Genomic DNA, 26,057 nt, shown 5'->3' with positions numbered 1-26,057 from the left:
GCAGTCCTTTGGAAAACGTCTACAGTGATTGGTAGATGTAAGGACTTAGGGGAGGTGACATAGGAGAAAAACCCCTATATAAGAAAAAGCAGAATCTCTTGAGGAGACAATCCTTTTGGAGAAAGCTCTTATGAGGATTGCTTGGGAAGAATCTCTTGAGAGAGGCTCTGGAGAAGGGAAGCTCTTGGAGGACAATCTCTAAGGAGGTCTCGCTGGAGCTCCTCTGAGGGGACTCTGTCCCTCTGGAGGCTCTGGAGAGAGGCCCTTTGAAACAGTCTCTGGCTGGATCTCTCTTTGAGGAGGACTCTGGCTGGAACTCTCTCTGGTGAAATCAGCTGAGATGGAGCTGGCCTGGTGTCCCTAGAATCCTTGCTTAGACAGACCTTGTGGTGAGTGATAAAAGACTAACTGACTGAACTCTCTCTTAAGACTCAGGTCTAGGCCATGTTGGCTTAAGGCCCTTTATACTTATTTCCTTTTTTTCTCTCTCTCTCTTTCTTTGATTATTCATTGTATTATTAATTAAATTCTCTATGAAACCCAGTTGAGTTGGGCATATTGAATAATTGGGAATATTTCCCTTATATTTGATTTAAAAACCAAGACACTGTAGTGAAACATATTTTCTGTGGTCACAATTTATTCACCCTCTCTTACATCTAGCATAATTTGTATCTTCCACCATTTTAACTCACTACAGTTTACAACATCAACCATTTTAAATATAACACTGGACAGCTGTAGCAAAAGGCTGAGTGTCTAGAGAAATATATGAGGCCACAAATTCTAACTCCATCATTTCACACATGAGGAGACTGAGGCTTAGAGAGGCTTAAGTGACTTAGACAGAGAAAAAAACACCTATGAAGTGTCTGAGGCAGAATTTGAACTCAGATCTCCCATATACATATCCAGGACCTCTAATCCGACCCTCTCGATTTACAAATGAGGAAACCAAAGAACCAAGAAGGGGAAAGGACTAGCTCAAGGTCAAAAAGTAAATGGTAGAGCTGGGACAGGAGTCCAGGTCCTTTATATTCCAAATCTTGCAATATTTTCTTTTGGTTTGAAATTTTTCCTGCTACAACACACACACACATATATATACACACATATACACACATACACACAGGTGCTGTCCAGCCAGCTTTTCTGCTCGGCCAGTGAAAGAGAGGCATTTTTGAAAGAGATTATAAAATAGAACCTTTGTAGAAAGGTTAATTGGATTTGGGTGTGTAAACATAGAAAAGTGGTCCTCAGGTACATGAATGTTTATTATCTCGAGTATGATAAACAGCTGCTTTCTATTTTCATGGAGGCTGTAGCTAAGGACCCCAAAAAATGAGTGAGCTTGTAGCAGGATAGGCTTGGGTTAGACATATAGACATATAGAATTGGGAGACACAAAGAGGTCAGGAAAACAGACTGTAACATCTTCTTCCCTGGAGACCATTTATGGCAGACACCCAATTATATGGAATTCATAAATGCAGCCTTTCCCAAGGGCAAAGAACAAATGAGGTTAACAGACAAATGACCATCTGTCCCTATTCCCTGGAGCCTAAAAGCCTTCTAATAAAACCTGCCTCCTTCTTCCCACAGCCAGCCAGACCCTCACTGGGTTCTCTTTCCTCTTCCTTTTTCATGAGGATTTGTCTTTGTGGAAGGATTCAGTTCTCTTTGCTATAGGAGGGCAGAAGGGAAGTAGGAATCGGTGCTGGTGTGTCTAGAGTGGAGAGGGCCAGTGGACATACCTTAGAGAATGGTTGTGAAAAAACCAGCCCACTTCAAATGATGTGAAATTATGATTTCAAATAATATTAGAAGTCTAGCTGGCAGGTGGAGACATTTAGGGGCTGGCTAGAGTCAATAGAGGCACACATGTTTAGGCAAGCTGAGCCTTCTGGCTCTTTGATCCCACATCTGCTGGTTCCTGGAGCTCCCCAGAGCACTTTATCAGTGCTGAGGATTCCAGCAAGGAACAGAGGATCGCAGAGCTTTATATCAATCAATCCATTGCCCAGCATTTATTAAGCACCTATCCCAGGTTTCATATACTGGTTAGGCACAGAATATTCAAAGGCAAATTGTGTGCACGTGTTTATACATGCATGTATTTGTGTGTGCATATATACATACATGACATGCACGTACATTTGCACAGATATATAACATGGGTGTCTATAGCATATATGCATACATATACAGACACGTGTGTATATATTTATAAACACATATACACACAGATACAATGCATATGTATGTATAACATATACTGATAAACATATAGATATGTGTGTATATATTCATAACTACATAATACATTATGTATTACCAGCAATAAGGAGGCTACTATAAGGATCCTGGAGATTGTCTGAGCTAAATCTTTCACGTTCACATAAGGACGTTTAAATTCCTTGCCTATGGTCACACAGGTAGTAAGTAGAAGAAATGTGATTTGAATCCAAATGTTCTAACATCAAACCCAGTAAACACTCTACTACACCTTGACTATACAAGACTGCATGGGGGCACTTGGCTGGTTCAGTGGATAGAGAGATACTTCTCAGCTGTGTGACCTTGAGCAAGTCACTTAACCCCCATTGCTTAGCTCTCAAGGCTCTTCTGTCTTGGCACCAATATACAGAATGATTGATTTTAACACAAAAGATGAGGGTTTAAATTTTTTTTTAAAGGCTGCAGGCTGCTTTGTCCTTGTACAGGGATATGGAAAATAAGAGGACAGTCAGCAAGACATTCTTTAAGACCAGTGGCCCCTGGAGCAGCTAGATGACTCAGTAGATTGAAAGCCCCAGCTAGGGATGGGTGATTATGGATTCAAATCTGGACCCAGACACTTCCTTGTTGGGTATTGTGTGAACCTGGACAAGTCACTTAACCCACATCTCTTAACCCTTACTGCTCCTCTGCCTTGGAGTCAGCATACATGTATTGATTATAAGATGGGAGGTACAGGTAAAAAAAAAAAAACTAGTTGCCTCAACGGTAGTGTTTGTCATTATCATTCTGATTATATTATGAGGCATTTAGGTACTAGATACTGGATAGAGCACTGAGCCTAAAATCAGGAAGATCTGAGTTCAAAATTCTGACCTTAAATACTTCCTAGCTGCAGGATCCTGGGAAAAATCACTGGACCACCCTCTGACTCCATTCCCTCATGTATAAAATGAGGATAATAATCATACTTATCTCCCAGGGTTGTTGTGAGGATCAAATGAGATAAAATCTGTAAAATACTTAGCATAGTGCCTGGCCCACTGTGGGCCCTTAATAAATGCCTGTTTCCTTTCTTCCATTATATCTTGTGATTCTTTCCTTGTTCAGTCATTTTGGTCATGTCCAACTCTCTATGACCCCATTTGGGGTTTTCTTGGTGGAGATATTGGAGTGGTTTGCCGTTCTTTCTTCAGTCAGAGAGCACCTAGATCTGTCACCACCACTTTGACCGTAACCTCTTAACCTTAGTGGTTAAGGGTACTGGTCCTGAAGTCAGGAAGCCCTAAATTCAAATCCAGCCTCAGACACTTCCTGGGCAAGTCACTTAGCCCCTGATTGCCTGACAAAAAAGATCTACTGGAGAAAGAAATGGAGGACCACTCCAGTATCCTTGCCAAGAAAACTTCATGGAGAGTTGAGATCCATGGAATCACATAGACTTACACAACTGAGAGACTGAACAACGATAATAAATGTTCATTGAATGACAACCCCATAGTACTACAGATAATATCTCCATTAGAAAAAAAAAGTCTTGGCCTCAGTTTCCTTAATTATAAAATAAGGAAGTAGAACTATATGACCTCTAAGGTTCCTTCTAGCTCTGAATTTGAGTCTGTGAGATATAATCCCTATCTAGCTCAGTGGCAGAGGGAACATGGAGTCAGGAAGACCTGAGTTCAAATTTGATCTCAGACAATTCCTAACTGTGTAAATCTGAATAAGTCACTGGTTCTCTTGTCTGCTTTGGTTTTCCCATATGTAAAATGAAGATTATGGGGGGCAGCTAGGTGGCTCAAAGGATTGAGAGTCAGACCCATAGATGGGAGGTCCTGGGTTCAAATATTACCTCAAACACTTCCTAGATGTGTGACTCTGGGCAAGTCACTTAACTCTCATTGCCTAGCCCTTACCACTCTTCTGCCTTGGAATTAATAGGTAAGGGTTAAAAAAATATTATAATATACCTGTCTTCCCAGGGCTATTGCAAGGATCAAATGTAAAATGCTTTCCAAACCTTAAAGTACCATATCAACACTAGTTATTATTATTGCTATTATTATTAATTAGTTGAGAGAAACAAGGCACACAGGAGATAATTATATAACAAAAGTAAGTAATAATAGCAAAAACAAAATAATAATAATATTTAACACTTACAGAGCACCTTAGGTTTGCAAAACACATGCACAAGTAAATATAAACATGTGTGTGTGTGTAGGATATAATTTAGTTTTGTGTTGTAGTCTAAACAGTAAACAGGATGAAGGGTAGAGAGCAGAGTAGGATTAGTCTAGAAAGACTTTCTGAGTCTGAGGAACTGAAGGAAATGGACTTCCTGTGAAAAGGTTATCATTTTTCTTTATCTCTTTATTTCTATCAGGTTTTGATGAAGAAGGAAGCCTGTATATCCTTAAGGGAGACCGCACTATTGAGTTTGATGGAGAATTGGCTGCTGATGTTTTGGTGGAATTCCTTTTAGATGTAAGCATGGATTTACATTAGCCCTGAAAGGAGCTGCTTTGGCTAGAATATAGACTGGAACAAAACTGTCAAATAGTTAAGTACTTGCTAATTGATAAACTGTTAGCAATATTTATGATATTTTGGACTGATGCTTGTGTTCAAGGGCAGCGAGGTGATACAGTAGATAAGATCACAGAGTTTGGAGTCAGGAAGACCTGAGTTCCTGAGTTCAATTCCAGCCTCACATACTTACTGGCTGAGTGACCCTGGGCAAGGCACTGAACTCTGTTTGCCTCAATTTCCTCATCTGTAAAATGATCTGGAGAAAGAAATGGCAAACCGTTCCAGTATCTTTGCCAAGAAAACTCCAAATAGGGTCAAAAAGAGTCAGACATGACTAAGAAAAAGACTAAACAATAACAACAAGCCTGTGTTAAAGAGAATCTTACTTCCCTTGGGAAATCTGTATCTCAGGTTACATTTTGAAGCTGCCCTGTTTATGTTTGTCTATATGTTGTGCTTTAACATAGTGCTATGTCCATCCATTCATTACCAACTAATTATTTCCCATTGATAATTCATCAGTTCAGTTATTACAACCTTCTGATGTTATGAGGGAAAGACTGTGAAGAGAGAGCACAGAAAAAAATAAGAGGAAATCTAATCTAGAGGAGGATGAAGGAGATGGCAACAAGCTGTGGGCTTTTGCTACTTTTAACATAGAAAAAATGTATCTAGGAGAAATCGAATTAGATAACCATCTAAGGTAAGGCCACTTCCCTTTGAGAGAAAGTTTGGAGAGTTAGGTTCTAGGGCTGCACTTTCTCCATAACCACCCTCTGTGGTAGATAGTATATTAATATCCTCTTTTTACAGGTGAAAAAATTGCCATACAGAGAGGTTCAGTGTTTTGCCCAGAATTACATAGAACTCAAACCCAGATCTTCAACTATGAATCTTAGGTGTTCCACTGTATCATTTTGCCTCTCTGGTGCAACAAAACTTACAGATCAAAAATTCACAAAGACATTAGCAGTCTGACCACTGAATATTTCTTCAAAAAGTAGTTGAGTCATTTGTTGCTTTCTCAACTTACAAAGAGCCCAGTGCTACAGTGATAGTCAGATTTCCCCCTGCAGTGTGATAAAAATGCCTATTTCCTATACAATAATAAATACCCCCATCATTTTATACCCCCAAAACACAAGAGACCCACAGAAAGTCTAAGACTTCTCTGAGATGTGTAGGACCACTTTCCAAAGCAAGCCTGGACAATGTCTATTGCTTACCCAACCCTTTATTTAAAAAAAAAAATTGTTTTACTTAAAAAAAATTTTTTTTTACCTTGTATAAAGAGAGAATGGGGGCAGATAGGTCTCTCAGTAGATTGAGAACCAGGTCTGGAGAGGGAAGTCCTGTATTCAAATCTGACCTCAGCCACTTCCCAGCTGTGTGACACTGGGCAAGTCACTTAACCCCAATTGCCTACAGTGATGGGCAACTTCTTGAGTTTGGTGTGTCAAAATTCACCAAAAACCCAAGCATAACTCAGGTGGTGTGTCACTTTGAGAAAAAAATAATTTCACAATATTTATAGTTTAAATGACAAAAATGTATAATTGTAATATATAACTATTTAGCAAACCAAAAACTAATTATTTAACTTACCTGCTTAGTGACTTCTATGTTCATCTGTCAGTTGGTTTCTTTTGTTGGTCTTGATCTTATTTAACTTGTGTGGGGTGCCCTGAACTAAGATAAGTGAGGGGAAGGGGGAGTTATTTAACTAACCTGCCTACTAGTGACTTTTTGTTGCTGAATTTCATTGGCTAAATCTTCAATTAAAGGTTGGTATTTTGTACACTTCAAGCCCAAGCAAACACTACTAATTTCATCTGTCAATCTGTTTCTTTTGTTGGTTTTGATATTATTTAATGCTGAGAATAAGGTCTCACAAAAGTTGATAGAGGGAAAAATTGTGAGTAAAGCCATTCCTATATTTTTCAGGGTGTTAAAAGTGTCTGGTAATTGGTTCCAGGCCCTCCTCTGTTGCACATGGGCCAGAGCCTCACCAGGTCTTCTACCGGCTAGATACCCTCTCCTTGCCCTTCACCAAACAGCTGGCCTGGGGTGCTGCCCAACAGCATGACTGCCCCTGTGCTCCTTCCTGGTGCAGACTCTTCCTCCCTGCTCCAGCAGGAGTCCCACGTGCCCCCTGGGCCAGCACATGGAGCAGTCCTCTCCCAGGTGGTCCCCAAGGCATGCTGAGACCACATGCGGCTGCGTGTCATTGAAAATGGCTACATGTGTCAGTGCTGACATGCATGTCATATGTTCGCCATCACAGGCCTAGCCCTTGCCTTTCTTCTGCATTAGAACCAATATCTTGTATTGATTCTAAGACAGAAGATTAAGATTTTTAAAAGAAAAAGAAAGAGATAGAATAAGGTAGTGTACCCTAATTCTACCCAACCAAGCTATGCGAGCAGATTAATATCGATTGTACTCTTGAAAACTAATAGTCTAACTAGGCTTATAGATTTAATGCACAGAGATCATTTAGCCTACCCATAGTCCTCTTATTTTAGAGATTAGGGATTGAGTTTAAGAAAGGTTGAGACTTACCCAACGCCACACAGATAATGTGTCTGACCTAGTATTAAAATCCAAGTCTTCTGATTTGAAATCTGGTTTTCTTGCCATTGAAATTCCGGTATGTTTAATGAATGAAAGATGAATCACAAATATATGTATGTGTTTTTGTGTATTTGTGTGTTTGTTTGCTATACTTACCTTTAAGAAAGAGTGGAAAGACTATTGTAGAGGAATGATGAGGAATCAGAATTTGGAGAAGGAAGAACTGGAGTTTCAATTTGACTAAACTGTAACAAATATAGTTATCTGATCTTTTTTCTAACTGAAAATTAGTATCTACTTCTGATTGACTTGAAAGTGAATTTTAGTTTATTTGATATCTGGCATATATTTTCTGAATAGTATTAGAATTCTGCCAATAAAAAATGATGCAGTTTGGTTAAAAAAAAATACAGTAACCTACTTGTCATTGCAGTTAATTGAAGACCCGGTGGAGGTCATCAACAGCAAACTGGAAGTCCAAGCCTTTGAGCGCATTGATGACTTCATCAAACTCATTGGCTTCTTCAAGAGTGAAGACTCAGAACGTAAGTTGTCTACAGACTTCAAACTAAAAGTCTGAGAAAGTGAGTTTTCCCACTGGGGACAAGAAAGAAAAACAGGAGGGTCCTCTCCAGTTATGGAAACTGACACATTCATCTGAAATGGAGGAACACAGGCTATCAACTGAGTCAATCTTTGGGAAAGGACAAGCTTTGTATTCTGAGGAGTATGTTCATTTCCTCACAAATTCCATCAATGTAGGTCTTTCCTCTAAAAACAGAGGTAGTGATATAGCCAGGCTGTCTCATTTACAGTGCTGGGTATACTATAACAGTTAAGGGTAAGAACATCCTGGAGTCAGGAGGACTTAGTTTCAAGTCTGGTCTGAGATACAAGCCACTTAGCCTCGATTGCCTAACCCTTGGCACTCTTCTGTCTTAAAAATGATACTGAGAGGGGGCAGCTGGGTAGCTCAGTGGATTGAGAGCCAGGCCTAGAGACGGGAGGTCCTAGGTTCAAATCTGGCCTCAGACACTACCCAGTTGTGTGACCCTGGGCAAGTCACTTAACCCCCATTGCCTAGCCCTTACCACTCTTCTGCCTTGGAGCCAATACACAGTATTGACTCCAAGATGGAAGGTAAGGGTTTAAAGAAAAAAAAATGATACTGAGACAGAAGATGACAATTTTTTAAAAAGCATAACTAATATTACAACTATCCCTTCCACATCATGACTTCCTCCATTGTGATTTCAATGCAAAGAAAGCAACAAATTGCATGACCACTTTCTTCAGAGATATTCAATGATCAGCTTGCTAATATCTTTGTGAATCTCTGATATTATATCTGTATGTTTTGTTGCACAGAGAGGCAACAGTGGATCACATAATGTTTGAAATATCATGGGTTGACATAAGAAATTAAATGGGAATTTTTATGGAGTTTTGCAGAAACCACAGATGATATGCAAAGGCCAACAGACAATATAGAAAAAGTTTAGTAACTCAGAAATATAATCTGAAGCCAAAATTTACAATAAGGTACTATAAACATTCCAGAAAAGAAAAAGAGGGGGCAGTTGGGTGGCTCAATGGATTGACAGTCAGGCCCAGAGATGGGAGGTCCTAGATTCAAATCTGACCTCAGACACTTCCTAGCTGTGTGGCCCTGGGCAAGTCACTTGACCCCCATTGTCTAGCCCTTACCACTCTTCTGCCTTGGAACCAATACTAAGTATTGATTCTAAGACAGAAGGTAAGGGTTTTTTAATTAAAAATTTTTTTAATTAAAAAAAAAAGAAAAAAAATTCAAACTTGTTCCCTGGGACAAAAAGTGAGGGTTTCAAACAAATAGTCAAAAAAAAAAATTGGAAAACTAGGTTCAAATCTTCTGACACTCATTAGCTATATTACCGTATACAAATCACTTTCTTTCTCAAAGCCTCAAGAAACTCTTGAAAACTCTAAGTTGCAGAGAGAAGACTGATAGGAGTTATAGTATACTGATAGGAATTCCCTATGTCACAGATATTTTCCATTTCTTCTTATGTAAATATCCAATGGGAGATCCTTGAGGAAAGGGAGTTTGATTTCCATCTTTATGCCTAGATAGAGTAGATGCTTAATAAGTGTTTGTTGAGTGATTATTAATTAACTGAAACTCTGATACCACTAAAACATTTTTACAAAAGGAAAATAAATGTCTGGAATATGAATTTTGAAAATCCCTTTCCTTTCTTCTTTACCCTTTTAGATTACAAGGCATTTGAAGAAGCAGCTGAACATTTCCAGCCCTACATCAAATTCTTTGCCACTTTTGATAAAGGGGTAAGTCGATATCTAAAAGAACGAGTCATTGAGCTACAACTTCCTTTTCTTTCTCTTCCCTTCTTTTCCTTTTTCTTCCAATTAGCTGTCAATCTTATCTATTATAATAGAAGGATTGGGAGGTGTACAGGGGGAATGGAAGGAGAATCGGAATTGGGGAGAGAGAGAGAAGATTCTTTTTCCCCTCTCTTTTCTGGGAGAGAGGTAGCCAAGTCTTGTCTCTAGGTATCCTCAGAGGAGAGTTCTGGGAGATGGAAGACAGGACCTAGAGAGATTAGCTTTGGTAAGATGATCCACTGCCTCCCCTTTGGTCCCAGCTATTGTTGAGAAGCAGGATGGATTCTTTTGCCTCTGTTCTCCTTACGGCATCCACTGTCACTTCTCTTCAGAAACCTGGGGTCACCCTACTATCAAGGAGAGATGTTGTTCCTTGGGTAAGGCAGTTTGGATCACTGGGATCCTGAGCTAACCTTCCCTTTTTGGGGAGAGATGTGATTCTACCCAAATCTTCTGCCCCCTTTCCTAGCATCAGAAACCAGCCAGACCTAGTTCTAAAGTAGTAAACAATTTATTTAGGTTCACACAGTGTCAGGCAAAGAAAGTGGGGGGATCAGAAAACCCTAACACTTGTCCCCTCTGGCAGACTGGCCCCTTCAAGTTCTCTGGTTCAAGGCTGAGTGCCTCTTCCGACCAGCTGCTAGTTGATCCCTATTCCTCAGCTAACTAGCTTTTAATTCAGGAGTCCAGGAACAGGTCAGGGAGAGAGAAATCTCAGGGAAAGATCTGGATGGCTCTGACCAGAGTGAGTCCAAATCCAAAACCCCCTTGAGAATTCAATTAGCTATTCTTGAAGAGTTTTAATAGAGGTATTTTGGGGTCCCAGAAGGAATAACAGGTCCCAGATGAATGGGTTTTTCTCAGCTACCAGGAAAACCACCTTCCTCCTTCTAACCCCTTTAGAAATCCCAGGCTTCTAAACTAGGAGTCCAGGATCAGCTTAAAAAATCTGCTTGAAAATTAGAAGGTATGGGGTTCTTTTTTCCATGCTGAAAAATGGCTATGGCAGGCTAGAAATGCACACGTGGAATGTGGAAAGGGATTAGGGTGGAAAGATTTTTATATATCACCCTCTGTGGAAAAAAAAATGGCTGGGATTGGCAGGCTCCTGTAGGGCAAAAGAACTGCCTGAATTCAGCCTAGTCACAGGTCCAAAAAGAGAGAGACGGAGGAGTTATAGCCACTTAAATACATTCACGCAAAAGGCAGAGACACAGGAAAAGGAAATTTTGGGAAATATTAAGGGACTTCTGGGGAATGAAGTCTAAAGGCTCAAAAATCTCCATTTATACAATTCCATCCTCCATTCTAAATTTTAAGGAATGATTTTCTTCTGTGAACTATTGAACCTTCTTTTCATTTGGCCAATTCTGCTGTTATTCTCTTCTTACATCATTTTCATTTCTCTCCCTCATTTTTCCTTTGCCTCTCTTAACTGACTTTTGCAATCCTTCTTGAGCTCTTCCAGAGCCTGAGACCAATTCAGATTTTTCTTTGATTTTCTTATATTTTTGTTTTGCTTTTACAGTCCCCTTGTGTGTCTGTACCTTCATCTTCTTTGTCTCCATAAAAATTCTCTATGGTTAGGTGTTATTTTTGTTGTTGTTCCCCAGACTGTCTTGACTTTCATTTTTATCTTTTTTATCTGGATTCTGTTAAGAGCTAGGCCTCCTCACAATCAACACAACACAGCAGTGTTCCTACAGCCATCAAGTGGCCAAGAGAAAGAAATAACGTATGTGGAAATTTTGTGCTCAGCATAATTAGAAGGGGTTGGCAGCCAGGAGAATTTTTGAAGCTTCTCTATGAGTTCAGTATAAACTAAAGGATTAAAACATTGGCCTCAGAGTATGTCCTCAACTAGCTGGAGAAGGCAAGATAGAGAGAGAATGACTAACAATGCCTGAGGATAACTATAGGTAGGGTCAAAAGAATATGAGGTCAATCCCAGAAGCCTTCAGTAAGAGGTAAGTTTTCAGATGGCTTTAGAAGGAGATAATGGATATATATACACACACATTTATAGACATGATGAAAGAGATCACTGGATGGGAGAATGGTATATGTGAGTGCATGGATATAGGAAACAGCAAATACTGAGGAATAATGAATGATGAGGATGCATATTATTGATGGAGATTAAATGGACCTTGGACCACCTGGTGTCCCCAGACTCCTTTTTATTGGTAAAATAGATTGAAGAGTAATAGCTGATTTTGAGCCTTGAATATAGGAAAGAGTTTAGATGGTATATGATTTAATTCAATTCCACAAATATTTCTTAATCAGCTACTACTAGCACCATGATTGGTGTAGAGGATACAAAAATAAAAAGTAGTATGACCACTGCCCTTTATGGACCTACTATCTATGAAAAGTATACAGTATGTATACACCTAAGGATGTAGAAAAAAATATGATTGGGCAAAAGATAAAATAGAGCTTTGAGGAAATACTTGGAGAGCGACAACTAGATTGGCTTTGTAGAGTGAGAGCCAGATCTGGACCTGTGTTCTAATCTGATCTCACATACTTCCTAGCTGTGGGACCCTGGGTAATTCACTTAACTCTGGTTGCTTAACCCTTACCACTCTTCTGCTTTGGAACCAATAATTGTTATTGATTCCAAGATGGAAGGTAAGGATTTTAGGGGGGAAAATAAGATACTTGGAGGTTAGGAATGATTTCATAGAAGGTTTGGCACCTGAACAGAGCCTTGAAGGAAGAACAGGTTAAAAGGAGAAGAGAGTATTTACTAAACATAGGGAATAGCCCATATGAACTCATTAAGTCAAGAGAGGACAGAATGTATTCTGAAAATAGTCATGAAGGATAAATTCTGGCAATAAGCAATAGGATGTTTTGACTAGAGGAAAGACTGTGTACTGGGAGTAGAATCAAATAAAGTTCTGTAACCAGGTAGACATTCAATGATGTAGAGTTTTAATATTATCTTCTAGGCACTAGAAAACCCTGAAAGGTTTTTGTTCAGAGGTATAATATGATTATACTCATATGTCCCCTAAACATGCAGTCAGGCAACTAGGCAGCACAGTAGATAGAGTGTCAGGAAGACTCATCTTCCAGAGTTCAAATACAGCCTCAGATGCTCACTAGCTATGTGACCTTGGGCAAGTCACCTAACTTCTGTTTGCCTCCATTTCCTCAGTTATAAGATGAGCTAGAGAAGGAAATGGCAAACCACTCTAAGGATCTTTGCCACAAAAAAAAAACCCAAATGGGGTCACAAAGAGTTGGAAATGACAGAACAAAATTCTTTTAGGAAAAATTGCTTAGTTCTGTGAAGGATGGACTGGAGGGGAAGAGTAGTGGAAGGAGACAGATGGGTTAAAATAGTTTTATGAGTGTCCAAAATAATGAGTCACTACCTTCTTGTCTAGAGAAGTGATTTGATGAAAATGGTTTTTGAGAAAATGAATGCCAACAGTGTTGTTCAGGGTGAATTAAAACAGGGAAAAAATAAAAACAAAGTGATCCATTAGAAAGCTGTTGTAGCAATGAGGGAATGGCCTTGAGTGATAGAGAAAAGAAAAGATGAAGATGTTATAGAGGATGCCTTAGCTGGAGGACTTTGTGACCCACTGAATAGAGCGGACTGAGAAGAGAGGAGACAATTGGACAGAGGAGAAGCAAAGTTGGTGGAGAGGGCCAATGTTTAGAAATCTTTACTTCCAAGCTCTGAGGCACAGAACAAATTGTTCTGAGACGGTTTCATTTTTCACCAGTTGAAAAGGTGCTTAAATGGACTCATATTGTATAGGCTGGCCATTTTTAGAATAAGCACTGGCATTACGGTCTGCTCTTGTATAATCACCGTTGTAAACGTCACAGTGCTTTCCTCTGCTCTGGCAAAATCTATTGCTACCATTAAAATAAATAAGTGGCTAAACTACTTAGTTATATGGTCACCAGAGGGCCTATTTGGCTCTTAATACAGCATTCTCAAATAGTGTAATAACACTAAGGAGTCAGATCAGAGCCTTGCACAGAGCCCGGCTCACAGTAGACTCTCAATAAATATTTGTCAAAAGAATGAATGAGCTCCACTTCAGGTAAAAAGTGAATTCAATTTCTTTCCCTCCACAGGCAGCAGGAAGTATGAAAACAGGGACTTCCCAGGGGGTATCAGGAGGGCATTTCCAGGACTAGTAAGAGGCAAAAGAAGCCTTGGAAAAACTCTGCTCTGGGAGCCTAGGATTTGTGCTCTGTCCATGCCTTCTAACCAAACTTTGTGCTTGTGTCCTATAATCCAGGCAGCCCAGGCATAAATGCCAGGGCTCACACATGCCATCACACAGAAACACATAAGAACTTCCATCACTTCTGAGTGCATTTGAGATCCACAATTTGGACTGACTTCCACTTGGTTTTCATGAAGTCCTAGTCACACAGGATGTTCTAGGTTCAAATCTGGTCTCAGATCCTTCCTAGCTGTGTGACCCTGGGCAAGTCAGTTAACCCCAGTTGCCTAGTCCTAATTGCTCTTGTGCCTTGGAACCAATACTCAGTATTGACTCTGGAACTGGTGGTAAGGATTTTTTAAAAAGTCCTAGTCACAGACTGCCCTTGATGTGACCAATCAGTGACAGCCTCACTAGAACTTCCTGAAAGCAAGAAGAAGCCCATCTAAATTGTGTGTCTTGGAGTAGGGACCCAAGCCCTATGATGACAAGGATGATGGTCTATTTTTACCCCCTGGAAATTATAATTTCTCTTTTATTGTGAACTTAACAGTCCAGAAGACACACACATTTCACTACACAAAGCTGAACAAAAGGAGGCTTGTATAAGTAACTATGAATGTCTATGTATGTACTATGTGTAACATACTAACTTCATATATATTATATATACATACATAGTGTATATTATGTATATTTTAAAAGATATATTTCTTTATGGAGCATAAATGTATACACACATACATACAAGGGAGGGATGGATCATAGACAGAGCTGGCAGGTACCAGAGAGACCATCAAATCAAACCTCCTCATGTTACAGGTGAGGAAACTGAGGCTCAGAGGTCAAGTGACTTGTCCAGAGTCACAAAGTTAATTAGAGTCTGACATCAACTTCAAACCAGGTCTTTCTGAATCTAATTCTATCTACAGCCTCTTGTTATAGGACTCGAGCTTAATATTTGGTTCTGTTATAATCTGGGTCATTTTATGCAAGTCACAACCTCCTGGGCCTCAGTTTCCTCATCCTTAAAATGAAAAATTGGATTAGACAGCCTCTAAGGGCCATATCTATGGTATCTATGAATACACACACACACACACACACACACATATATATGTATATTTAATTTAATAAGGGGGTGACTGAAAATGCTCTTTTTAAATACCTTCTGCATGTTTCTTTCTTCCATGTATTTTATAAAGTGTTTTCTTGAAAATCTGTTTTTGATTTGTCCTATCATCACTATCTAGTACCTATCCACTAGCCTACCCTCTCACCCCAAAGGAGAAGTCCTCTTTCTTCCTCCTAAATATAGTAATAGCTTAAAGGAATATACAGTACTAATTTATTTGGGAATCAATGAGAATATTGTCTCTGAGAGGAGGGGGATCCAAATTCCAAAGGAAGCACATATGGAGAGAATCCAGGAAAATAGTAGTTACTTCCCTCTGCCTCATTTCCACCTCCCCCTCCTTTTCCCCTCTATAAGTGGTAACCTTTTCTACTCTCTAGGCCAAGATGAAAGTGACTCCAGAGAGCCAGGGTGATTCAGTGTCAATGTCCAGCCTAAGGAAGGAGGACTTTAGAGACAGAGACAGAGACAGAGACAGAGAGATAGAGACAGGGAGAGAGAGACGCAGAGAGACAGAGAGAGGGGAGAGAGGAAGAAGAGGACAGAGACAGAGAAATGAGAGAGAGAATGAGACAGAGAGACAGAGATAGAGACAAAGAGGAAAGAAAGGAGAAAGACAAAGATGACAGAAAGGAGAGAGGCAGAGAGAGAAATAGAGAGAGACAGACAGAGAGGGAGAGACAGAACTAGATAAGAGAGACAGAAAGAGATACAGAGAAACACAGAGAGGAAAGAAAGAAGACAGAGAGTAAGACAGAAAGACAGAGAGAAAACAATGATGTATTATAGTGAACTAAGTGCTAGATTTGAACTCAGAACCTACAAGTTGAAATTCTGGCTTGGCTGTTACTACCTGTATGACCTCATTTGTCACTTCAGCACCATAAGCATCAGTTTCTCATCTAGAAGGGGTTGGATTGGACTAGATGACCTCTGAGGTTCCTTCCAGCTCTGAATGTCTAAACCTATAAATAGGCATATGGAGAAGAACCCTCCCCCCTCCCCCCCAGCTTTAGCCTCCTCCCGCTCCTCCAAACAGTCATGATATATCAATCTCCTTCTTCAGCTTCTTTTCCCAGCTTTCTCCATTCTTTGCTTTTGATCCAATGAGTTGCTTTTAACAAAAGGCACTGGGTGGAGACTGGCAAAGTGCTTATTAAAAACAAAACGACAAAATGAAACAGGAACAATTGATTCTACTGGAGCCTGGAAACCCAGAAGTCCGTCAGAACTGCTGACAAAACCCTGGGGTTTCCCAAGGCGTTTTGATTGGCTCTTCCTGTGACTTTCTCCCCGCGTGTGCTCACAAATCCAGTCCAGTTTGTGGCCACGGCAGACTGTAGTGACTGGTGGCCACCACAAGAGGTCAGCCAGTTGATCTGTGCGTTGCCCTACAATCCCACCTGGCTCGGTGGTTTTCTTTCACACACCAGCACTGGACAAAAGGGAAGGAACCGCTTTTTCTTTAGGGCTTTCCACACTCTCCGCCTCACAAAGTAGGCATCAGGTGTCCCAAGGGCAGGGACTCCTGGGCCAAACATGCCAGCGGGGGTTTAGGAGAGATGAAATGTCACCCAGGCCATTGGCTGGTCCCCCATGCTTTTTATCTGGTGCCAGGAGACATTCAGCGACCGATCTGGGTCATCATCGTAAGAGATGGACAGAAGACAGTGGAACTTGGCACCCGGAGACATCCCTGTCCAGGCTGGCCTTCCAACTCAGATAGCCAAGAGGCTACAGAATTGGATCAAGGGAAGGATTGTTGGCTGACCATTGTGAACAAAGCCTTTTGTTCTGAGTCCCAAGAAGCCTCAGGAGGCTCAGGCAGCCCCATACCTTCCCATTCCAGGGCATTGTTTTCAACTTTCTCTATTTTCCCCAGCCTTCTCCAATACCTTCCAAATAAAAGGGTGCTGATGGTGAAAAATAAAATTATGGCAACAAGAATACTAATATGTTACATTTACTTAACACTTTCATAAAATGTTCAAAGTGCTTTTAATTATGGAAAAGGGAGGAAGTTGACCTATGATTTCATTGGCTTAGAGAATTCTAAGCAAAGAAACTACTGAAATCAGATCAATGACTTATGCAATTTACAGACTTAGAAAATTGGGGAAAGGGATCATATACCCAATATATGTCAAAGACAGGACTTGAACCAAAATCGTGTTGACTCATTTGAGTAGGAAAACAACCTGTTAATGTAGGTGTTATAGGTATGATTATCCCCATTTTATACAAAGTGAGGCAGCTAGGTGGCACAGTAGATAGTGTCAGACCTGGAGTCAGGAAGACAAGTTCGAATCTGACCTCAGACACTTACTTGCTGCATGGTCCTAGGCAAGTCACTTAACCCTGTTTGCCTCAATTTTTTCCTCTGTAAACATGAGCTAGACAAGGAAACGACAAATCAATTCAGTATTATTGCCAAGAAATCCCAAAATGGGCTTACAAAGAGTTGGACATACCTGAAAAACAACTGAATTTTACACATAAGGAAACTGAGGCACAGAGTATATATCTTGATTATAACTACCTAAATAGGACCGCTCATAGGCAGAATATGGACCTAGGTTTTTCTGACTCTGTCTAGCATTCTATTTACCACACTTATTCTGTCTCTCCTGAAGATGTGACTGAATGTCAAATTTTAATTCAAATTGCTCCTTAGTTCTATGTAATAATAATAGATGATATCTATTTTACAAAAAAGTTTACATATATTATCCCACTGATCTTCCTGGCTCAGAGTAAAGGACCTCTTTTCTGAAATTTGCCACTCATAAGACCTTGGGGAATTTGCCTAGGTCCTAGAGTTAGTTTTTAAAAATTAGATGACGTCTTCAGGTTCTTCTAGCTGTCTATGAACCCTATGAAGTAGGAACTACTATTATCATCATTTTATTAATGAGGAAACTGAGTCATTGAGAGCCTTGGCCACTTGCCTACAGTTGCTAAATTGGGATTAAGAGGCCAGATTTGATCCCATAAAGGAACATAAAGCCAGTGCAGATGTGGCACCATCAAAGCTGATTGCTTCCCACCTGCACCAATCTGTTGGCTTTCACTTCTTGTTCCTCCTTTTGTCCTCCCCTCTCTGTCCTTGCCAAGGTTACTTCAGAGAAGCAAACCCTTCCCTCCAAGGACAAACCAGTCACTGATGTTAAACAGTGGTCAGAGGAATGATGCTGGCTGTATCTTTTCCTATTTCCACAGGTTGCAAAGAAGCTAACCCTGAAGATGAATGAGGTTGATTTCTATGAGCCATTTATGGATGAGCCCATTCCAATCCCAGATAAACCTTATACAGAAGAAGAGCTTGTGGAGTTTGTGAAAGAGCATCAAAGGTATCTCACCAAAGGTCATTCTTTGAAGTCTACATAGCCTAAAGTCTGGGAATTGGGGCAGAACCTTCTTGGTGCCAGTGCCTAGTGAGCCTATGCTACTAGTGGCCTAAAGTTTGAAAATTATCTTTCTGGGTTTGGTAGAGGTTTATTTCAGGTCACTGAGTGCCCTGGATATTCTATGGTATCTTCTGAATCTGAGAAACCATTGCAGGTAAGGTCAAGTTACTCCACCCAGAAGACAAAATCCTATAACACCAGGCTTTAGCCAGAGTCAACCCTAGGCACTTTTGTATCTCATTTGAAGTATACTTAGATGGTATGATGGATAGATCATTGAACTTAGAGTCAGGAAGACCCATGTTCAAATTTTGCCTCAGACACTTGCTACTTAAGTAAATCACTAAAAATCACTGTCTGTATTGGTTTCCTCATCTTCAAAATGAGGATAAAACCTACCTCTCAGGGTTGTTGGGAGGATCAAATGAGTTATCTGTAAGATGCTTTGTAGATCTTGAAGCTCTACAGAAACACCATCATCATCTTTGGTGTCCTCACACTAAAGTCATAACTAGATAGAGAGATGGTACAGGCTATGTCTCAGGGTGCCAAAATGTAGAGGGTAGTGTTGACAGTACTTCTGCTTTAGGAGCAAAAAAAACAAAAAAAAAGTCATTTTAGTAACAATATTTAAGTAAAAAAGTAGCAATGCAGTGATCCAGGACAATATCAAGGAACTTGTGAGAAAGAACACTATTCACATCCAGAGAAAGAACTGTGGGAGCAGAAACCCAGAAGTAAAACATACAATGAATCTTGTGGTTCAAGGGGGATATGATTGGGGTTTTGGTGTTAAAAGATCACTCTATTGCAGAAATGAATAATATGGAAATAGGTTTTAAACAATGACACATGTATAACCCAATGGAATTGCTTGTCAGCTCAGAGAGGAGGAGGGAAGAGGGGTGGAAAAATCATGAATCATGGAATCATGGAAAAATATTCTAAATAAATAAATAATTGTTTAAAAAAATAAAAAAGTAAATGAAATGTAAAAAAAAAAGAGAATGGTTACATAAAACAAGAAGCTACAGGACAGTTAGGTTGCTCAGTGAATAGATAGCCAGACCAGGAAATGGGAGGTCCTGGGTTCAAATATGGCTCCAGACACTTCCTAGGTGTGTGACCTTAATCTAGTCAATTAACCTCCACAGCCTCAACTTTACCGATCTTCTAACTTGGAACCAATACACAGTACCACCTTAGAATTGCTCTTCTGGGGGGCAGCTGGGTAGCACAGTGGATTGAGAACCAGTCCTAGAGACGGGAGGTCCTAGGTTCAATTCTGGCCTCAGACACTTCCCAGCTGTGTGACCCTGGGCAAGTCACTTGACCCCCATTGCCTAGCCCTTACCACTCTTCTGCCTTGGAGCCAATACACAGTATTGACTCCAAGACGGAAGGTAAGGGTTTAAAAAAAAAAGAAAAAAGAATTGCTCTTCTGCCTTGAAACTAATACACAACACCATTTAGTAATCAATACTGTCAATTGGTTTGAAGACAGAAGAGCAGTAAGGGCTAGGCAATGAGGCTTAAGTGGCTTGCCTAGGATCACACATCTAGGAAGTGTCTGAGATCAGCTTTGTACCCAGGACCTCCCCTCTTCAGGCCTGGCTCTTTATTCATTGAGACATCTAGCTGCCCTCAGGTAAAGGTTTAAAGAAAACCAAATGTACTAGGAAGCTACCAGCTTTCTTTCTCTGTCCAAGGGGAACTCCTTCCTGCTGCAACAGCCTTTAACAAAGCTCCCATGAGCTATCCCCCATCCACAGAATTTGTCTTTAAAAGTTAATATAAAGGCACTATGTTACCCCAGATCGATTCCAACCTCCTTGCCCCAATTACAACTATTGCTAATGAAGAGCCTATCTCCCACTCCTATCTCCTCCCCTCTTTTAGGGATTCTCACTCCCCCAGGACCCTTATCTTCCACTTAGGTGGTACTTCCATGCTATGAGTAGTTACTAAAGCACCCCCCCCTTGAAAACTTGTCCAATCACTCATTCCCTTTGGGACTTATTAGCCTGGGACTTAATAATCTTATTAAACTATTTTTTTGCCACCAGAGACTGAGAAAAAATTCTGAATGTCTTAAAGTACATTGGAACCCAGTAGGAAAAAGTTATGGGGCAATTTTCTCACATTCTCCTAGGTGATAGCTAATCACATAAACAAACAGATGCTGATGTTAGTGATTGTTCCTGGGTTAATATATTACTCCTCCAAAATACATACTTTCATTTTAACAGGGACCTCCTGGAGACAGACTGCCTTATCCCTAAACAATAACTCTTGACTAGGGGAAATTCCTTTTTTTATAAATTTGTATTAATCCTTTGCTTTTGTATCCAGATACTCCAATATATTTCTCTCCTCCCTCCTCCCAGTAAGCAATCCTTTATAAAGGATTTAAAAAGGTGGGGGGTGGCAGGGGCGGGAGATAAGGAACAGTTCAGCAAAAACAAAAAAAATGTTAAAAAATCTAGTAGATTCAGTTTTTCAAACCCATAATCCCCTACTTCTGCAAAGAGAGAGAGAGGGAGGGGTCAACAACATCCTGGCAGAACTGTAGGGGAAAGCTTGGTTAGGAAAGTCCCATGATAAATCAACATTTTGAGGACTCTAAGAACTGGTCCTTATTACTGAGATCTTGTAGTGGGGGCAGGGAGTATAGTCTTTTAGAAATGAATTTCTCAGGATAGGGAATCCAGTGTTGCTATTTAGAGTACCTTTGGGAGAAGGGACAGAAGTGGATCATTGTTCTTCCAGCTATACAAATACAGACCCCCAGGCAAATACCTGAATGCAATCAAGAGGAATATGACCATGTTTTCAGGCCATAAATCGACCACAACTGAACAGTGAAAAGGGAACTGGATTTGAAATCAGAAAACCTGTATTCAAATACTGGCCTTGCCATTGTCTATTTGATCTTGAGCAAATTACTCAACTCTTTTGGGCTTTTATTTCCTCAATTATACAAATCTGTCAGATGAGAAAATCCAGGAACCCAGCAGTGGGAGGAGAGAAGAAAGCATGGTGGAGAGCATCTGGGTGAAGGTCACTGGAGGAGAAAAATAAAAAATATTTGGTTGTTGGAGTATAACAGATGGACCACTTGGATAGAAAAAGAAATAGGTGAGGAGTTTGGAAAATAGATTGTAAGCCAGGCACAGACATGATATATTAGTGTTTAAATTTCAGTTATCTAGATACATGTTGGATATCTTTGCCAAAAACAGAGCAACTAATAACTTCTTGACTTCTCTTAGTGTTAAATTCATTTTTCAAAAGGAGGAAGAAACAGCAATTGGAATTTCTACTCTGTATCTGATTCTAAGAGGAAGGAACTTATTGAAGTAGAAATGATGGGAATATCAGGAGGAAGGGGTAACTTCCCCCTAGAATTGATGATGAAATAGGAGAAGAAATTTAGTTATAATCAGACACCTATTCTAGGTGTTAGGAAAACTATTTTCAAAGGGTTCAGAGTAATGATAAATAGATTTATGTGGACTAAAGTTCTATGGGGGAAGTCAGAGGCATTATCCAGGAAATACATTATCAGTAAAAAAGGAGGGTCAGTCGCATAACAAAGGCAGAGAAAAAGAATAAACATCTTTATCACACCTTCTATGAACCAGGCACTATACTTAGTGCTTTACAAATATTATTTCATTTGATCCTTATAACAATCCTAAAAGGTAAATCCTGTGCCTATTCCCCCATTTTGTTGTCATTGTTCAATCATTTCAGTTGTGTCTGACTCTTTATGACCCCATTTGGATTTTCTTGTCAAAAATAGTATAGCAATTTGTCATTTCCTACTCCAGCTCATTTAATGGATAAGGAAACTGAGGCAAACCGGGTTAAGTGACTTACCCAGGGCCACACAGCTAGTAAGTATTATTGGGCCAGATTTGAACTGAGGTCTTCCTGACTCCAGGCCTACCATTCTTTTCACTATATCATCTATTTGTAATTCCTAAGCATGAAGACCAATAGATGGACAATCTAAATGCTATAGTTATTCCCACAAAATATTCAAAGTTCTCAAGGAAGACTTCCAGAATATTGGTGAGGTACCTTATGAAAGAATATGGCTAAGAATAGCCCATATCAGAAGTCATGGATGGGTTGCAATGTACCCATTTGGAAAGAGTAGACATAGTAATGAGATCATGTATCCAGTGAAGTATCAAAGCACAAAAGGAATAAATACAAAGTCCTGCACTTACAGTAAAAAGTAAAATTTTTTAATCTATTGTAAATAAGTTCAAGATGGAAAAGATCTGGTTTAACAGAAATTCGTGTGAGAAAAAAAAATGTATAGGAATTGAATGTACACTCAGTAAAAGCCAACAGTGTCAACAGACTGCCTAAAAAGCTACTGTAATCTTAAGCTTCATTATATGAAACTTACTGATCTGGAAATCAAAGGAAGTGGCATTCCCACTGTACTTGTCACGCATAGTTCAGGGCACAAGTAGAGTATCGTATTCAACTTTGGAGGCCACATTTGAAGAAGGGCATTGAGAAACTGGAGCCTGTCCAGGACAATGATGGGATTCAAAGTCATACACTAGGCAGAGTATGTCGAGAAATGGAATCCTTGGAGCCTGAAGAAAAAGAGCCTTAAGAAGGACGTCAATATCTGAGAGCAGGCAAGTGGAAGAAGGAGTCAACTTATTCTGCATGGTTCCAAAGGGCATAAGAGATCAAAGGATGGAAATTATACGAAAGAAGATGTTAATTCAGTTTGAGTCCCAATTTTCTAACAATTATGACTATCCCCAAATGGTATGAAGTTCCTTGTCACTGAAAAAATGAAACAGAGGTTGGGAATATGATAGAGGAAGTTCATGTTGTGCTTAAGAAATTGGATTGAGTGAGCTTCAGTCCATTTCTAAGATTCTTTGATTTGGGGATGGTAGTTAGAGGAATTCACATAGATGCCCATTACTCTTCAGATCGAGGACACTGATTTTAATTGTTGTCAATCTAACATCACTCAGCAACTTTAGAAAATGAAAATATAAGCAGAATATGTTGCATTTCTAGAACATTTCCAAGGGGTATTTGACCAGTGCTTCTCCTTTACGCAATTTAAACTGTTGGTGGGCAATTTAATAATAATTGTATAACTTCCTATATGTAACAATAATAATTTTATAATCCTGTAAGAGTTGCAGAATTCCTTACAAATATCTCATTTGATCCACATAACAACCTTGACAGACAGCTATTAAATATTATTATTAATCTTTTTTTAAAATATATTTTATTTGATCATTTCCAAGCATTATTCATTAAAGACATAGATCATTTTCTTTTCCTCCCCCCCACCCCCCATAGCCGACGCGTAAGTCCACTGGGCATTACATGTTTTCTTGATTTGAACCCATTGCTTTGTTGATAGTATTTGCATTAGAGTGTTCATTTAGAGTCTGTCCTCTGTCATGTCCCCTCAACCTCTGTATTCAGGCAGTTGCTTTTCCTCGGTGTTTCCACTCCCATAGTTTATCCTTTGCTTATGAATGGTGTTTTTTTCTCCCGGATCCCTGCAAATTGTTCAGGGACATTACACCGCCACTAATGGAGAAGTCCATTACGTTCGATTATACCACAGTGTATTAGTCTCTGTGTACAATGTTTTCCTGGTTCTGCTCCTCTCGCTCTGCATCACTTCCTGGAGGTTGTTCCAGTCTCCATGGAATTCCTCCACTTTATTATTCCTTTTAGCACAATAGTATTCCATCACCAACATATACCACAGTTTGTTCAGCCATTCCCCAATTGATGGGCATCCCCTCGTTTTCCAGTTTTGGGCCACCACAAAGAGCGCAGCTATGAATATTCTTGTACAAGTCTTTTTGTCCATTATCTCTTTGGGGTACAGACCCAGCAGTGCTATGGCTGGGTCAAAGGGTAGATATTCTTTTGTCGCCCTTTGGGCATGGTTCCAAATTGCCCTCCAGAGTGGTTGGATATTATTAATCTTATATTGTGTTTATATATAATATATAAACATTAGTATCCCTATTTAATGGATGGGGAAACTGAGTGAAGCAGCAATTAATGGACTTGTCCAAAGTCACACAGATAGTATCTTGAACTTTCTCCAGCTCATTTGACAGATAAAGAAACATATACATTCAGTCATTTTTCAGTTGTATACAATTCTTTGTGACCCCATTTGGGGTTTTCTTGGTAGAGCTACTGGAGTAGTTGTCATTTCCTTCTCTAGTTCATTTGACAGATGAGGAAACTGAGACAAAGAGGGTTAAGGGTCTTTCCCAGGGTCACACAGCTAGTAAGTGTCTGAGTCTGGATTTGAACTCTGGTCTTCCTGACTCCAGGTCTAGCTCTCTCTCCTCTGTGCCACCTAGCTGCCTATATACTACAATTTTAGATGATCTCTAAGTTTTCTCCCTGTTTTAAGACATCTCAGGAAGTCTGTAGTCCATGAATGGACAGGAGCTATACACATGGTAGTCAGTGATAAAGATGGGAGACTAGGGATGTGAAACATGCACTGTCAGACTCCATTATGACTAGTTTGACTGAACAGGTTTTTGTCTTTTCTCTTTCTTCTATATTCTTTAATATAAGGCATGTTTTTCTAGGGAAGTAGAGGAAGATTATATTCAAAAATAAAGGCAATGCAAGAACAAAGGATATCTACTTCTTTTAATGTCATAGAGACAAATAATACATCCCAAAAAAGTTCTGGAAGAAAATTTGAAGAATCTGCAAAAGGGGGATGAGCCAGGAGCAGATGGAAGCCAAAGGAAGAGAATTACTTGAAGAGTCTGAGATGAAGAGACTGTGATCCAGACAAGGGACAGCATCTGCGCAAATGATCAGAGGAAGGAGAAGCCAGGGCAAGATCAGGGAATAAATACCCATAGTTCACTTGGATGGAAACACAGGGTTGTAGAATGAAATAAGCCTGAAAAACTAAACCCATGTGGGACTGTGGAAGGCCCTAGCTGGCAGGCTAACAATTTAGTATTGTATGCTATAGATGATGGAAAACTACTGAAGGTATTTTGATGTCGGGAATGACTTGTTCAGACCTGTGAATTGGGAAGGATATTTTGGCAACATTAAGGATGGATTAGAGAGGAGAGAGATTGGAGGCAAGGAGAGCACTTAGTAGTCTATTATGTTAGACCATGCAAGAGACAATGAGGCCCAGAACTGGGTGGAGGGGAGGGGTAGAATTATGACCTTAGAGAAAGGGGCTGATGGAAATGAGAAAAATCAAGACCTGACAACTGATTTATTGATTTTTGGAGGGTGAAAGAAAGTAAAGGATTAAAGATGATTCAAAGGGAAGCTTAGGTGCAACAATGGAAAGAGAACCAGGCTCTGAGACAGGAGGTCCTGGCTTTAAATCTGTCCTCAGATACTTCTTAGATGTGTGACCCTGGGTAAGTCACTTACCTCATTGCCTAACCCTTGCCATTCTTCTGCCTTAGAATTAATACCAAGGGGGCAGCTAGGTGGCCCAGTGGATTGAGAGTCAGACCTAGAGACGGAGGTCCTAGTGTAAAATTGAGATTTGAACTCTGGACTTCA

The 26,057-nt window shown here is 39.9% G+C and overlaps 1 protein-coding gene across 1 annotated transcript in view; it reads left to right on the top strand.

Annotated features, from left to right (window-relative positions):
• The window catches only part of CASQ2 (calsequestrin 2), a 105,278-nt gene that overhangs the window by 38,147 nt on the left and 41,074 nt on the right, over nucleotides 1-26,057 (top strand). The window contains exons 3-6 of the mRNA XM_056819251.1: nucleotides 4,625-4,725; nucleotides 7,778-7,889; nucleotides 9,599-9,672; nucleotides 18,286-18,416. Coding sequence (XP_056675229.1) covers nucleotides 4,625-4,725; nucleotides 7,778-7,889; nucleotides 9,599-9,672; nucleotides 18,286-18,416 — 418 coding nt within the window. The remainder of the gene's footprint in view (nucleotides 1-4,624; nucleotides 4,726-7,777; nucleotides 7,890-9,598; nucleotides 9,673-18,285; nucleotides 18,417-26,057) is intronic.

Source organism: Monodelphis domestica, chromosome 2 (genome assembly GCF_027887165.1).
Source record: "Monodelphis domestica isolate mMonDom1 chromosome 2, mMonDom1.pri, whole genome shotgun sequence".
NCBI classification, from domain to species: Eukaryota; Metazoa; Chordata; class Mammalia; order Didelphimorphia; family Didelphidae; genus Monodelphis; species Monodelphis domestica.
The sequence above is the reverse complement of the archived record's forward strand: the minus strand, read 5'-3'. Positions and strand labels throughout refer to the sequence as shown.